This window comes from Xyrauchen texanus, chromosome 24 (genome assembly GCF_025860055.1).
Source record: "Xyrauchen texanus isolate HMW12.3.18 chromosome 24, RBS_HiC_50CHRs, whole genome shotgun sequence".
Classification (NCBI taxonomy): Eukaryota; Metazoa; Chordata; class Actinopteri; order Cypriniformes; family Catostomidae; genus Xyrauchen; species Xyrauchen texanus.
The window spans coordinates 41,100,145-41,116,776 of NC_068299.1; the positions used below are offsets into that span (position 1 = coordinate 41,100,145).

At 36.9% G+C, this 16,632-nt stretch overlaps 1 protein-coding gene across 1 annotated transcript in view; it reads right to left on the reverse strand.

Annotated features, from left to right (window-relative positions):
- Nucleotides 1-43: 43 nt before the first annotated feature.
- LOC127618088 (uncharacterized) overlaps nucleotides 44-16,632 on the reverse strand; it is a 37,593-nt gene continuing 21,004 nt past the window's right edge. Inside the window, exons 3-7 of the mRNA XM_052090329.1 lie at nucleotides 15,678-15,757; nucleotides 15,245-15,377; nucleotides 8,524-8,826; nucleotides 8,236-8,341; nucleotides 44-6,972 (exon numbers count right to left, since the gene is read on the reverse strand). Of these exons, the coding sequence (XP_051946289.1) occupies nucleotides 2,592-6,972; nucleotides 8,236-8,341; nucleotides 8,524-8,826; nucleotides 15,245-15,377; nucleotides 15,678-15,757 (5,003 nt within the window). The 3' untranslated portion in view covers nucleotides 44-2,591. The remainder of the gene's footprint in view (nucleotides 6,973-8,235; nucleotides 8,342-8,523; nucleotides 8,827-15,244; nucleotides 15,378-15,677; nucleotides 15,758-16,632) is intronic.

Sequence of the window (16,632 nt, forward strand, 5' to 3'; positions counted from 1 at the left end):
ATGATGTTAGTCAGAGGGGAACTGGCCCTCACAGTGTGTCTGGTTTCTCCCAAGGTTATTTTTCTCCATTAATCAACATCTTATGGAGTTTTGTGTTCTTTGCCACAATCACCTTTGGCTTGCGCACTGGGGTTATAAATTCAATTATTATTTAATTACATATTTTTAAAAACAATTCACAATCATATTTTATCAAACTACACAATGATGACTCATGGACATTATAGAGATTACATTTTTATCTTCTGTAAAACTGCTTTGAAATTATGTATTGTGAAAGACGCTATACAAATAAAAATGACTTGACCATCATGAATCAGGACACATTTTATTTGCATTTTGCTTTGCGATTTAACTGGACAAGAGCACGAGCAGTGGAACATTCTAGAAAACTTGCACATCTGTTTGCAAGAGAGAACATTGCCACGGTCACCTGCTGGGGCTGGGTGGTATATATTATCATGCTATTTTTATTCATATCATTCGAAATCAATATTTTATCACTATATACATTTCATACCATTAATGGGAGATCAGATGCATACAACATATTTGTTAGACCTCTTGTGTTAATGTTAACAACATTTACAAGTTAACTCCAGAGGTAAAGCTACCTTTAACCTGTTGATACACATCCCATTTTTGAGCACAAGCCATGAAAATGACATACCTGAACTTAAATGGTTGTATTTATGGGACCCTTTGGAGTATGGACACAGTTGTAGTATCTTTTGAAAGAAGACACTTTGGGGTTTATTTCCCAAAGAATTCAGAATTCATATATGTTGTTATTTTTTGAAATTAGAGAAGCTGAAGTTTATAGTAATGGAAATATTTTATGCTGAACATGTTTTTATAATCTAAAAAAAACAATAAAAGTACCAAGACAACCCAGAAATAGAATGTTCTCAAAGTCACAAGTCTAAAGAAGTTACGTTTCAAATTTGAAGATGATCTAACATAAAATGAGGTTCCTGCAAGCTTTTTTCTCTGAAAAATCGCTGCCGGTGTACAGAGTAAAATTAAGGCTCCGCATTTCAAGACGACACAAAATCTGACTGCGCTGCTTCGCTATTATGAATAAAACTACGCCCCATTTTTAAAAATAGATTTTGAAGACAGGCTCATTTTGTTTATGGGACTCTAATATATAAGATAATATACAGTTTTTCAATATGAATGCTGCTCAGATTGCAGTTTGTTGAAGAACGATGACGAAGGGTAATTCTTTCAGGCGAGATCTCATGTAAACAACATAGAATATATCAATGCTTCTCAAATGTATCACTTTTATGGACAAAAAGTGCTATTGGACGTTTTTCAATGAACGCTTGTCATGGACAATTGACCCAAAGTGTAGAACTGGATTCATCTGGTGATCACGTTTTCATAATAAAGGTATGAAGTCCCGTTTTGATACTGGATGTTTTAATTTGTACTCCTGGCACAAATAACTAAATTGTTTCTGGAGCATTGCTATCGTGAATCAGATCAGATATCAATGTTGAACCCTTAGACCTTTGAAAAGATGTATAATTTGTTGACATTCATTGCATTTATAGATGGTAAATTATATATTAAAATGTAAGCGGAGTGACATCACTACCGTGTTGGGGGGAATTTTGTATCAACAGGTTCAAGTATACTCCGTTTTGGCTTTAATCCAACATAATTTGTGCGATCTCTTTTCGATTAAATTTTGCCAATTTCATCATCTTTGTCATGCTCCACTTTGTGATGCTCCACAGTCCAGCTCAATAGGTGCACCATAAACTGGATTGCCAAACAACACCACCACAAGCCCAGCCCTACTGGTCACTCAACCTAACTTATTACAGCCACAACGAGCACTCATCATATCATTCAGAATACCACATTCCAGTGCTGGATTGCCACTCATAACACACACAAATGTAATGGAATCTCCTGCTCAAGAACTGGCAATGTTTCTTCTGCATTAGACACTTGATGAAAATTTAAAAAGTGGAAAAAAAAATGGCAAAGGCAGAAAGTGGTAGGGCCATTTACCTGTCCGATCCATAAATGACATCTATGATTATTTATACCATATTTATGCCCCATCAATGGGAATCAATCTTTATTTTTTAAATCTTTTATTACATGAATTGGTTCATCAAAAAACAAAAAGAACCACAGCTAGATCATTTTTATAATAACCAAATATATTTCTTAGAGCATATTTGAAAAGATTGACAAAAAAAGAGGAATAACTGGAAAATGTATTTGACAAAACTAGCTAACAGACCAATCTCTCTCAGTTCATAATATATTCAAAGCTCTGAAAATGCTCACGTAAGCTTAAAAAAATAAATAAATCTTCAAATATAATTTGTCCTTTAAAAAAAAAAAAAAAGAGTAACAGTTTGGAAAAGCATAATCACCCCTTGTTCTCCAGTACATCTTCAAGAAACATTTCCACACACACACACACACACACACACACACACACACACACACACACACACACACACACACACACACACACACACACACACACACACACACACACACACACACACACACACACACACACACACACGTCATGATAATCTAGAACCTGTGTACATGTTTCATGATTTTGAAGTCCTTGTTCGTTTTTTTGGAGTGACCAATGGTTCCAAGGATCGCTTTTTGGAGGATTTTGTGGCCTCAGAGTGTGAAGGTAGGGCTTCCATCTTTCTTTGTGACCTAGTTAACACTTGATCTTCCAGTGACAGACCTAGTGATTGTGGTTCCAAACTAATAGGGCCTTTATTGAAGAATGATTTCTTTACATCAACCTTAGTCCCACTAGATTTTGCTGGCTTTGCCTTATCAGTTCCAGATTTGGTCAATGCCTCTTTTTTACTTGAAGCATTTGTTGAGGCATGTTCATTCTTGGCTTTCGTCACTTTCGCAAGTGCCTGCAACCTTTTTGGTAAGGTACCATCTTTGTGACCTGGGTTTCTTTTAGGAGGCCGTTCAAGTGTAGAGGAGTTTGTTTTTGCCTTTTTGGTCAAGGACTTGAAGTTCTGGACAATCGCAGACTTTGCTCCTTTACGTGTCGGCAATTTCCGTTTGGTGGCTTTCTTTTGAATTATTGATGTTTTAAAATGAGTGCCTTTAAATGTTTTTTCTTTGCATTTTTTACTTTGCTGAACCTGAAGCTTCTCACGCATGTTAGAATATTTTCTAAGAATTCTAGCACTTGCTGGATTTTTTACATTGCCCGTGACTGTGCCAAGGCTCTCAGGAGCCTGTGTTGTCGTCACTCCTGCAATACTCTGTGCCTTTGTAGAGATTCTTGTGGCAGTAGTTGGTTTATGTTTTTCTTTACTCATCACAGTGATATCTCGACCTAAAGCTTTTGATATTAGCATTTGATTCTTAGGGTTATTTTTTACAGGTGATAAAATAGCAAACTTTTTCAGATGCTTTTTTAACCGTTCAGCCTGCAGACTTGGAAATATTCCATTAGAGGACCCTGTTCTTGCTGACTGAAAACACAACTGTGTTTCAGAAGGTAGTCTAGTGTTCACCTTCTTAACAATGACAAGTGATTTTGTTTCAGTTGATTGCAAGAACCATCTGCATATACTGGGCAAGTCAAAGGGCTTCATGAATAGCATTTGCACAGGAGAGAATTTCTGTTGCTCAGATGGTCTTGACTTTCGTATTCTGCGTTTGCTTTTCCAGATTTCTTTAAGTCTGTCTGCTTTGTTTTTGTGTTTTGGTGCAGGTTGGCCCTCCTTGTCCATCTGAACCCAACTTTTCTGCATTTTATCAAACTTTGCATTTAAATTGGAAATTAACAGATGGTGTTGTTCTCCCTTTAGAGCTTCCAAAATCTTGGGGGGACTACAAACAACAGGTTCAGTTCGTGGAAGACTAGCTACGCAGAGCGATTCAACTGACAAATTTAAAGAGTCTCTTATTTGGGCCTCCATATTATTTTGAGTTTGGATTTGGGCTGCCAACACTCTCTGTTGTCTTGGAGGACGTTTATAATTACTAGATGGTGTTGCAGAGTGGCAAGTCTTTTCAGTGACAGATACGTTGCCTCTTCTCAAAAACATGCGCCCAGGGCTTTCTAATGCATCTACAACAGCAGATTTCCTTTTAGGGGGCATTTCTGCAGTTGAATTGGAACCACTTCTCAAGGGCATGTGACATACAGTCTCTGTTTTTCTACAGGTAGTATTGGAGTGTGAACTGATAGGTTGTTCACTGAAGACACTTGAATTGGAATTGGAACTTTTTATAGAACTTTGAACAGGGGAATCTCTAGTAACAGTCTGTTTAATTGTGCTACTAGTCCGATTTCTTAATGGCATATGCATCACGCTCTCAGAAGTATTTTCTTTAGGAGATGTGCACAAATCGTTGTTGGTTGCCTGTTCACTTGTACAGATATTATTTTTTAAAGGCATATGCCCTTGGTTCTCTGGATGACCTCCTGGGGTCGGATTGCTTGATTCGCTACAAGGTTGTTCAATATTACTTCTACTTCTCAACAGCATATTTTCAGAGCTTGGTGGAATCTTTTTGATGGGCGAGTCGTCGTCTCTACTAACAGAAAGTTCATTATGACTGCTTCTAAGATTTATTTTGTCAGAGATTTCAGAGAGTTTGGGCAATTGTCCACTCTCGATAGTGGAGGTGATGCTAACAGTCTCTGGAATAACCTCAGATGATATAATTGTTACTTTGTCATCATTGTTAATTTTGAGGTTTAGACTCTGATGCTCCTCTTTCTCATTAACTGATCTTGATTTTTGTTTTTGTGTCGTTTTAACTGTATGATCCGCAACTAGTCTATTACTAGGTTTGGCTCCCGTTTCAATAAATTCTAAAGTTTTAAAATCATGCTCAACCTCAAAATGCACATTTGTTTCAATGGAATTCAGAGGCTGTTTAACCAAAGGAGTCTTGGTGCTTTCATCATTGGATTGTGTCATCTTTGAGTTAACAAGTTCTGATGCACTACACTTAACATAGTCTTTTACTAAAGCAACACTGCCTTTTGAACCTCTACTACGCAAGCATCTGTCGGAAGACAACGGTTTCGCAAGCACCATTTTTGCATCCAAATCTTTTTGAGTATGCGTAGCCATATCCATCTCAATACATTTTAAAAGTGGTTGTGCAGCAGTGACTTCCATCAAACTGGACTCCTCTGAATCCCCTTGACTCGTCATTGGTAGTTTGTAAGTATTTGCCGTTTTGAGATCAATTTCAACATCATGCAAAACTTGCTCTTGAGCACCGTTATTGTCCTCAATATCATGCAAAACTTGCTCTTGAGCACCTCCATCCTCCTCAGCATTTGCCTTAATTTCAATTGCCTCTGATTGTTCCTGTATATCTAGCACAATCTTTCCTTTTGAGAGGTTTTGATTCAAATAATTTGTTGGTTCCACATTGAATTTAAAGGTTAAATCATCTTCGGCTACATTAGGTGATACAGAGTGACTCCGTGAAGGCTCAATGTATTTATCCTGACACTTAGCCTTATTTCCTAAACCACATGCCAACTCTTTCGACAAGTGTCCAATCTGAGAACCAGTCCCTTCCTTCTCTACAAGTTCTGTTGTTTCAGTGGTTTCTATGACTTCTACCATTTCCTTAGGTTTTTCATTCACATTTGTATTTAAAGCACAACTGAGCGCATCTGTGATCAAATCTTGTTTCATGGTTAATTCACTCTGTTTAAATTCAAGTTGATGGTTGATTTCATTCCTTTCAATTTGACTAGTCTGAGTCATTTCAACCATGAGACCTTGACTGGTTACATTTACATCTCCTGGCATTTCATTCTCCGGTATCTGCTCTGATGATAGACTCTGAATAACATTTTTCATGCAATCCCCTGCTATCGGTGCATTCATTAGAGGAACACTGTCAGGCTTGGAGAGGGACTGCTTTGGAGTGTCTGAAGTATGCACAACTTGCACAAGAGCTGGACAATTCCCACTGGCAACACTGACAGACTTAAAAGCTAACGTACGGACAGTTTTTAGTTCCAAGTACTCCTCAATGTACTTATGACCCCTTGTGCTCTTCCGGGCATTTTGTCGTGGATGCAGTCGATTGTGTGATTGAGGCTGACATTCAGTTATTGATTTTCTAATGTACACCAAGTCACAATCAGGCTCATTTAGGATATAACTTGAAGCGGTATTCCTTTGCCGAAGGCAGAAACCCTTTCTGCTTTTCCTGGCTGTTCTTGGAGATATTGGTAAAGCTACAGTAGATGTCCTTTGAATTGTGGGGGGCTTTAAAACAACATCCATGTTTTGTAATAACGAACAATTCTGTGCACACTTTAAAGAGAGACCAGCCTGATCAGACTCTGCAGTACACGTTGGTAAGCATCTCCCAGCAGTGCATGGGCACTCCTTTACAGTGTCAGTACCAACATGTTGAAGGTTTGAGCCAAACAACTTTTTTGGTCCTATATGATCAGACGTGGTCTTTTTCATGATGAAAATACTTTGAAATTTAGGAGGAGTACTTACATTTCCACCCTCAAAAGCTGTTCTAGAAGAAGACAAAACCCCAACACCCAAGTTGTGAATGTCTTCTGGCTTTTCGGTCGTTACAGGTGCAATACTGGAAGCACTAGCATTCAAAACCTCTCCAGTATCCTCTTCACTTGACCTGACAACAGAGGATTCTTGAGTTCTAGTAATGCCCACAGCATCGTCCATACAGCACGTTCTCTCAGACCTTGCTTCAAACAATACGCGACTACAGGTGGTTGTTGTTTGCTCCTCTGACAAAGCTGGAGCAGATGGAAGTGCTTGAAAATTGCTGGAGTCAAGACTGGCCACACTATTGACTTCAGTCTGCAAGAACCCCAATGCATCAACTATTTGGCACTGGTGATGCAAACACAGCTTAGACATGAACTGTTCTAAAGTGGAGGCCGACTGTAGATTTACTCGGGCAAGGCTCACATCATCAGGGTCCCTGAAAGACCATGCAAATATTTTTACAAACAACAGTGTCTCAACATCAAAAAGCAAACATTAAAGTACATACGCTGGCCAAAAGTTTGGAATAATGTACAGACTTTGGAAATTGGTACTTCAATTCACCAATGTGGCATTCAACTGATCACAAAGTATAGTCAGGACATTACTAATATAAATCACTATTTGAAAAAAGTAATTTATCAAACCTAGACAGGCTCCATTTAAAACTGCCATCTCTCCAACACCTTACCCTTAAGTAATCATGCTAAATTACTAATTTGGTACTAGAAAATTACTTGCAATTATATCAAAAACTGTTGAAAGATATTTGATTTGTTTAAATTAAGCTTAACTTTGTGTTTGTTTTACGCAATACACTGGCATGTCTTAAGGTCAAAAATGGCAAAGAAACCGCTTTCTCTAGAAACTCGTCAGTCAATCATTGTTTTGAGGAATGAAGAGAATACAATGCTTGAAATTGCCAGAAAAATTAAGACTTCATACAAAAGTGTACACTACAGTCTTCAAAGACAAAGAACAACTGGCTCTAACAAGGACAGAAAGAGATGTGGAAGGCTAGATGTATAACTAAACAAGAGGATAAGTACATCAGAGTCTCTAGTTTCAGAAATGGACACCTCACATGTCCTCAGCTGGCAGCTTCATTGAATTCTACCTGCTGAACACCAGTTTCATGTACAACAGTAAAGGTGCAGGATTTATGGGAAGAATTGCAAATAAAATCGACTATTGAAACAGAAAAACAAAAAGAAAAGGTTAGAGTGGGCAAAGAAACACAGACATTGGACAAAAGAGAACTGTAAAAGAGTGTTATGGATCTTAAACTCATTGAGCATTTGTGGGATCAGCTAGACTGTAAGGTGTGTGAGAAGTGCCCGACAAGACAGGCACATCTCTGGCAAGTGCTACAGGAAGTGTGGGGTGAATGTCACCCGAGTATCTGGACAAACTGACAGCTAGAATGCCAAGGATCTGCAAAGCGGTCATTGCTGCATGTGGAGGATTTTTTGATGAGAACTCTGTAGTTTAATAACTTCTGAACATTGTTTTCAAATTGTAATAGTAATTTTCCATGTTATTTATATCCTGACTATATATTGTGATCAGTTGAATGCCACTTTGGTGAATAAAAGTACCAATTTCTTTCCACAAGAGCAAAATCTGTACATTATTCCAAACTTTTGGCTGCCAGTGTATAAACCTGGTTTAACAGAAAAGACATCTTGGTTTCTTCTACCTTTTGACCAAATGCGCAACAGGACTGACATGGCCATGAGAATTACTGAAAGATGACGCATGTCCTTTGTTGAAATACTTCTTAGTTGAAAGGTCAAGAACTCCATCTAAAGAGACAAATTATCTAATTAAACCAATTGTATACTAATCGTGTACTGATGTGCACAAAAAACGAATTGAAATAATTGACAAATTTCATTATCGATTATTTGATGCAGCCCTACTTTAATCAATGGATATCTTCTAACATAGCAGCTTTTTAAAGACTTTTCTTAATTCTGTAATTTACCTTGTTCCAAGTTCTCTACTTTGACCTTCAGTGACAGGTCCAGCGGGGCATCCTGGTCCACCATGATGAACTTGTTAATGACGAAGCTCTGAGGAGAAGCAGTGGTAGCTGTCTCGACAACACTAGTTGATGTGACACAGCTTGCTTTCAGAAGGCTTTGGTCCATTTTTCCATTGTTTTGAAGGAAGTCCTGAGAGCAGTTGTTTCTTGAGGTATAATATGTGGCTAACTGATTAATCATTTGCTGCACAATATTACAAGCCACCACAGGGATGTGTGGATCCGGAATCCTTGGAGTGTATTCTGTTGACAGTTCAATTGTGCATATACATGGTCAGAAATAGAATAAGAATAAACATAAAATATAAGACATAAACCAAGCAAGTGCAGTGATTTTAAGATAACCTTTAAATCACTAACAACAGGGTTTCTGCAGGTATCATCAAATCTAATTTAATGCTTTTAATGCCATACATGACCCATGACTAACCACATACACACACACACACACACACACACACACACACATATGTACATATATACACATATATATATATATATATATATATATATATATATATATATATATATATACACATATATATATATATATATATATATATATATATATATATATATAGACACACACACACACACACATTTAAAAAGCCCAGGTCCCAATTATAACCATTCAATCTGACAATGATGCAATAATAATAATCTTGGATATTTGAGACAAATCTACATAATTTAAATAAACTGCTTCACTCTGAACTGAATTCGAAATGGCTCAGTAGACTTAAAATATAATTTATTTGCAGATATGTCAAATTTAATTTAACATAGTACCAATCAACTAGATATTGAATGCTATAAGCATACTGAAAAATCAGTCCATGACTAGAAAAAAAGCCATTATGTTTCTGTTTGTGTAAATTGTACCGCCATCAGATACACGTAACCTTCAACTGTAACCACAAATTCTATCAGTCTGGATAGTGAAGGAAAAACTCTGAACTTTTTAAGGCTGGAACTTAATGTATGCGAAATTCAGGTGCTATAGAAATTACAGTTTCAACTTTTAGTGCATTATTTCGCTCACTTTTAGTTCCAACTCTGACTCAACATTTCTCAGTTAATTTCATTTGTCCTTGTATCTCCTCATAGTATTAGATTGTGTAATCATTTGAGCCATGAGTGTGTTAGATTTGTTTTTGGCCTGCTCAGCTAGTTGATCGACATCATTCTGAAGGCTGGCGCACATCTCCATCAACACCTCCCTTTTCTTTTTCAGTTCTTCCAGTTCATCTTCCAAAGCTTTCCTCTTAAGTCCACGCATGGCACCCTCTCTCTTGCTCCTCTCTTCATCAAGGTAGATCCTGTATATGGTCCTTATTTTTATTTTTATATGTATATTATTGGGGCAAGTCCACATTTTAAAATGTAGCTGGTTTTGTCCTTTCCACATGTGAAAGATTTGGCTATTTGCGAATCAATAAACATTCCCAGGAACAACTCAGAAACACCTTCATTTGATGCGTATGAGTAGTGGTGCTGCACCTCTGCCTGCAGCGTCGCATTCACTGGTCAAAGTCCGATCGATTTTCCTTCGGTAGTGGCTTACACTGCCTTACAGCCGATTTGTGGCCATCGGACTGCATATTAGATTTAACGGCTCCATGTTGACAACCAAACATTTAAGCAACCATGTCCTAAATTACCCACTTACCCATTTCTTTGCAACTTTACTAAATTTGCGTTCTCTGTTCTAACTCTCTAGGTCCCAGCACGCCGCTGTCCAAACATCCGGTGTTACGTCAATTTTGCACCGCCGAAGGCAATTACCAAACTGGATCCACGTGTTTTTCACACCAATGTACATATTTTGCGACAGCAAATCAAAGTTATTCATTGTGAAGGCTGTATTCAAAATGAATTGGTAATATTATTTTGTCAAAAATATCAAAATTTTGAATGCCTGTAGGAATAACATTTAATGCTTTTTAAGGCCTTAATTTTCACAAAATCCATTTAATGACTTTGAATGCTTTTTAATGCCCCGTAGAAACCCTGAACAAACTTAAGGCAAAGTTTCATCTGAGTCATATTGACCATTTGTGGCCGCAAAATCAAACTTTGTATACAAACACAAATTTCTATCTTTGTTGGCTTATTTAGCTGGTTTTGCACTTTCCACAGGGGAAAGATTTGGCTATTTGCAAATCAGGAAACATTCCCTGGAACAACTCAGAAACACCTTCATTTGATGTGTATTTGATGCGTATTGTAACAAAATAAAGTTTACAAACCTTGCTGTATTTTCACCAACAACCTCATAAAAATGGGCAGATTTCCAGCTTTGACTAACTCACATATCCTTAACGACTGTTCCCTGAGGGCAGGCAGTACTCTGACCACAGTGGTTACAGATCAACCTCTGTGTCCTCTGACTCACTATCTGGGAGGCATAGCAGAGTCTTTGAGGGATGCTTCAGTTTGGAACAGTTGGGACTCGGGGTCAATTGGAAAAAAAGCAAGTTGGTACCCAGTCAACAAGTTTCCTTCCTGGGAATGAAACCTGACAGCATCCGGTAATGCGCTGTTTTAACCTGGTTGCAGTACAGAGATAAAGCCTCCTGTAATCTGGATCACTTCTAGACACCACACTTCATTCACAAATGAGCCCCTTTATTTTAGGGTAAGCAATTAGATCATTGACTTTAGGGTGAATTGATAGGAGTATTACATGAATACAATGGAACCATGGTGAAATAAACAGTGTATTATTTATTATAATAAAATTATCTACCCAAAATATGTCAAAAAGTAAAAAGTCATTTTCAGTTTCTTTTCCATGAAGATGCAGTTCCCTACAAAATCACCCCAATCATTCTAGAATAATTAATTCTTCGCAAATAGAGCTATTCATGTCATCTGGCGAAGTCATCCTGTTTTTTTTCATATCGCAATATATAAATCACAATATATAAATATCGCAAATAAAAATATCGCAATGCAATGTTTTTTTACAATATCGTCCAGCCCTAATGGCCACCATAGCTGCCTTCACACCGCTAGGCTTGCTACAGATGAGACACCTTCAGGGCTGGCTTAAAGGAATATTTTGTGTTCAATACAAGTTAAGCTCAAACAAGAGCATTTGTAGCATAATATTGACTGCCACAAAAAATCATTTTGACTTGTCCCTCCTTTAAAAAAGCAAAAATTTGTGTTACATGAGACACTTACAACGGAAGTGAATGGTTGCCAATTTTGTACGTTAAAATATTTCAAAAGTATAGCCACACGACAAACAATATGCACATTTTTTGTGCGCTAAAAATTGCTTAAAAACATTCAAATGAATAAAAATGTAAACAACTTTACAGCTCAAATAATAATGAGTTTTAACATAATTTTATAAAATGCACTAACATAATTTTTTCTAAGCTTCATATTTCTGCCTTTAAACCATCCAAAAATGTTTTCTAAATACCTCACTATAACCTAAATTTTTGCTTTTTTATAAAAGGAGTGACTATCCAAAATAACATTTTGTGGTAATCAACATTATGCCACAAATGCTGTCGATTGAATTTAACTTGTATTGAACCCTGAATATTCCTTTAAGATGAGGGTCCCTCATGTCTGCCAACATGGTCACCACCTACATGTAGTGACGTGTCACTGTCTACCCATGCTAGCTTTTTGGAAGAGGCCGATTTTTATTGGAAAGAAATTACTCTCCAAGATAGGCAGATGCAAAGTTGTCTCCAAAGACACATCTAAAAAAGGAGCCCTGAATGAGCACAGGTGTCTTGCGAGGTGTGAAACGTCCAAAAACTTCTGGCCCCACGACTATCCCGGTATGGGACTTGACGCTAGTATTAAACACACTTACTTGTCCCCAGGTCATTAGGTTTGCTTATGAATGAGAAGTTTCACGAATGCTGTAACCAATCAAGCGATCTGCCTCAGTTGGACCGTGATTGCCAAGCACACAATTGGCCACTGCTGTAATCAATCACAAGAGTGTAAGCACTCTTAATCTTTCATGTTGTTTCACAATGCAAGGTCGCCGATACAAATTTGTGTATTTGACTCTATTCCGAGTCCCAATCTTTATCAACCTTACTAACAACAGTCAAACCGTTTTATTATACCAAAATATTTTCCAGGACAAATGATTAATTATTATTTTTCCATATATGGAAAACTGCATTTCAAAATGTACATTTTTCCAGGACACGTGGGAACCATGTTATATTGGTAATTCTTACCAGATTAGTGGTTAACCCTTTCCCATGTACGATCAAACATTACATTACACTCTAGGCTGGGCTCAGATGTATACGATAATTTATACGACAAACCTGTGAGTGATCTACACTCATGATGTTGTTTACCAGCAGAAAGAGAGTGAAGCAGTTGTCTTAATTAATCAACTGGTCAAATAGTTTTATCAACAACTTTTTTTTTTATGTTACAACAATTCAAATGATAACAAAATAAAAGTATAAAAGAGCTGACTTCTCATGTCAAACAAAGAATACTCATTAGTTCTATTCCGGTCATCACTCACTCTCACCACTTCCAGGGCTGGGAAAGTGGAAGGCCTAGGTTTTTAGAACCTTCTCTGCTTATTTTTTTTTTTTTATGAAACCCTGCGCTAGACAGAGGTCTTTGACCACTGTGCTGCATCTCGCCGTTTTTCCCAATCTTGCACAAGTGCCATGTTTTAAAGACACCACTCAATCATAATTTAAAATTCTGTCCCTGATTTTTACATTAAAAACACGCAAGAGACTGCTTAAACAATTTTTACATGGTATATCTATGTGACAAGGAGGAGGGCGTGGCCGGGCCGTAACAATGGATGCCCGGCGCTGAAACAGCCAGCATGGAGAGGGATAAAGAGGATCCGGGTACACCAGTTCAAGAGGGAGAGAGAGACACACACGAAGCAGAGTGCTCAGCCAGTTCCTGCGGCCTCCTTACCCATCGTGTGGATCCCTTACCATCTGCTTATAGCTTCAATCTCTCTCTGTGCGCATGTGTGTGTGTGAGAGAGCGCGCGGAGAACGCTTGCAGCAATGTGAGAGTGAGAAAATGGCGCTCTTGATGCAAAATAATTAACGCGCCAATTCCAAATTACTTTGCATATGAGGTTAGATGCATTGGGGAATTTTTTATCTGATGGTAGGCTAAAATAAGTTCAAAAGGTGTTAGATCGTCGGTCACTTGCTCCAGTGCAGCCAAAAAAAAGTGTCACATTCGCAAATGTGAGTGAAATACTCACATTGTACCCTCATTAACAACTTTTCCGTTAAAAAAAAGTTTTAGCGCATCAAAATAAAGCTGATGGAAACACACATTTATCGCTAAAATGTCACAAATGTCAGCATAATATTTTTTCGTATAACTCAAGCGCATACATCAAATGTCGCAAAAAACTGATTTGGAAATACTTTTTGTCGAATAAAAAAGGGCATTAACGCAAAAATAGTGTCACATGACAGAGTTTTCCCCAAATGTTAGCCTGTGATATCATGACAGTATTGAAAGCCAATTTATTGTACGTGATTATGGACTTCCAGGAGTGCCAACACAAACATCTCATATCATTCACATCAACAAGTGCACGGAGAACAAATGAATGGCCACTGTTTGTGATTAATTTAATCATGATAGACATCCATTAATTTAATAAAGTTTCTTTTCCACACCATTCAAAATAATAGATGGCAGTCACGGAATTAGCCCACAATACAAAAACATATTTCTGTGCACAAAGTTGTTTTAAATAAAAAAATAAAATACACACTACTAGGAGAAAATAATAATTTTTTTTTTTGGAACACAGCCCAATTCTATTAAATTATTGTTTAGTTTTTCCTTTTGAAAAAATGCAGGCAAAATTCTTTGTATTAAATAAATTACCAAACAAAAAAGCATTAAATTAAAATTAATTAGCAAACGAAAAGGAAGTAAAAAAATAAATTACCAAACGAAAAAAATATTTTTTTAGATCTATATGCCTTTTAGTTACACAAACTTTATTTAGCCGTACCCTGTTCTATAGATGAAATAAGTTGGCTTAATTACATTCTCAGAATGTTCTGCACTTTTTTCAAGAATATAAACTATCAGAACTATTTGTCCAATGTGGAGTTCACTTTCAGAAAACTAGCTTTTGAACATTTTAAAACGTTTAAATATTTTAAATCTAACCATCTTTACCTTGGATCACATTTACTGCTTCATCAGAAAATATCCATTTGCACTATGATGCTAAAATTTATTTTAGATGATAATCAAGTTCAGTTGGTCATTAAAAGTTGCTGGAGAAATATGCTGGACATAATGCAGCTGTGATAGCAATTATTTTGATTAGATGAAGGCAACAGTTCCTTTTTGATTGCAATTCCTCCTCCTAGGGACATCTGGGAGAAGAATTAGCGATAAAACACATTTCTGAATGGAAATGGCTTCAGGGCAGATTTATTTTGCACTAAACCAAATCTTATGCAACAAAGTGTTTTTTTAGGCATGACATCACACCCACCATTTTTATCAATAAAAGGCCATTTTAAATGGAAATGGGCAGAAGGCAGCACATTTTGTTTTTAGCATTTTCACTCTGTCGATAACAAAATAACAGGAAAGGTGGATGGAAACTAGGCCATTGTCATTTAAATGAGTCCATTTGTGCTATAATCACCTCTCCTGTGTAGCACTGCATCCAGGAACTCTTCTGACTGCCACTCGAGTCTGCTGATATTAGAAGGATCTTTACCTAGTAAAGGTTTACCTCCACTTTCCACTATTTGTTTGATGAGTGCAACTACATGTTCCTGTTGATGGAGAAAACAAACAATAAGGTGTGCAAAAGGTATTCTGTTCATTTAAATACAACTAAATCACACAGTTGGAACAGTAATTGTATTTCAAACTGTTCAAATAACAAATAACATTAAAATGTTACAAATGAAAACACTGTGTCCTTTGAACACATTACTTAAATAACTGTCCATAGTATAGCTAGTATAGAAAATCAGATACCCTAAAGGGGGGGAAAAAACACACCAAAATGCTGCTTCCATGGGGTCTTGACAGGAGAAGGGGAAATGTTAAGAAACAAAAAAAAAAACTACCTTCACTTTTTCTCGTCTTAAGCAGCAGAAAAGACAACTTTCATCAAATGACCAATTTGACACAGTTGCAGGCTTACAATCTGTGGATCCAAAAGAAGAGGCAAAATTCAACTGTGTGCAGGGAAGGGAATTATTATATTGCTACCAAGCAGATTTACAGTCAAGCTAGCTTTACGTTGGGGGAAGTAGGGCTGAATGATTAGGATACAAATCATAATTGATGAGTATTTCCCTTGATATTTTAATCATGATTATTTATTTTGATTAATCTAAATCTACATAACAATAGCTACTTATTTTGTGTAGGGCAGCAGCATGCCTCAAGGCTTATTTACACAAAGATGGAATATTTGGTGTGAATGTTCACTGCAAATGAAAAGATTTTCAATGGAAACAATAGATTTCAATGGAGCCATTCACACCAGGCCAGACAAATCAATCTCGAATAATCTACAAACTGTCAGACGAATAAGATAAAGCTATTGGCCTTGTTTCCATAGTCGCTCACTGCTGCTGCACAATCCAGCATACTGATGGCACTAATCAACTGGCAAGAGTACAAGAAACACACACTGGATGTGCAGCTGCTCATGAGTCACCTCCATAAAAATGAGAACTCAAGAACAATAGTTGGTTCAAAAACACTTTATATTACTAATGGAAATTGTATTTATGTAATACACAGTATATGCATACTGTTTATTATAAATGTGCATTAATATAAAAACACTGAACACAGGTGCATTCCAGTGTTTTTACTCATCTCACAGCAGGCACAATATTTACTGAATTCAATGCAAATACACAGTGATTAAATGATATAAAAGCTGTTAAGTCTTTATTTCTAGAATGTGCAGATACCTCTTTTTATGAGTGCCTCATGTATAAAACTATGCTTAGGCTGCATGCTTAAAAAAAAAAAAAAAGTGTATATATCCCAAAAAGCTATTTTTGT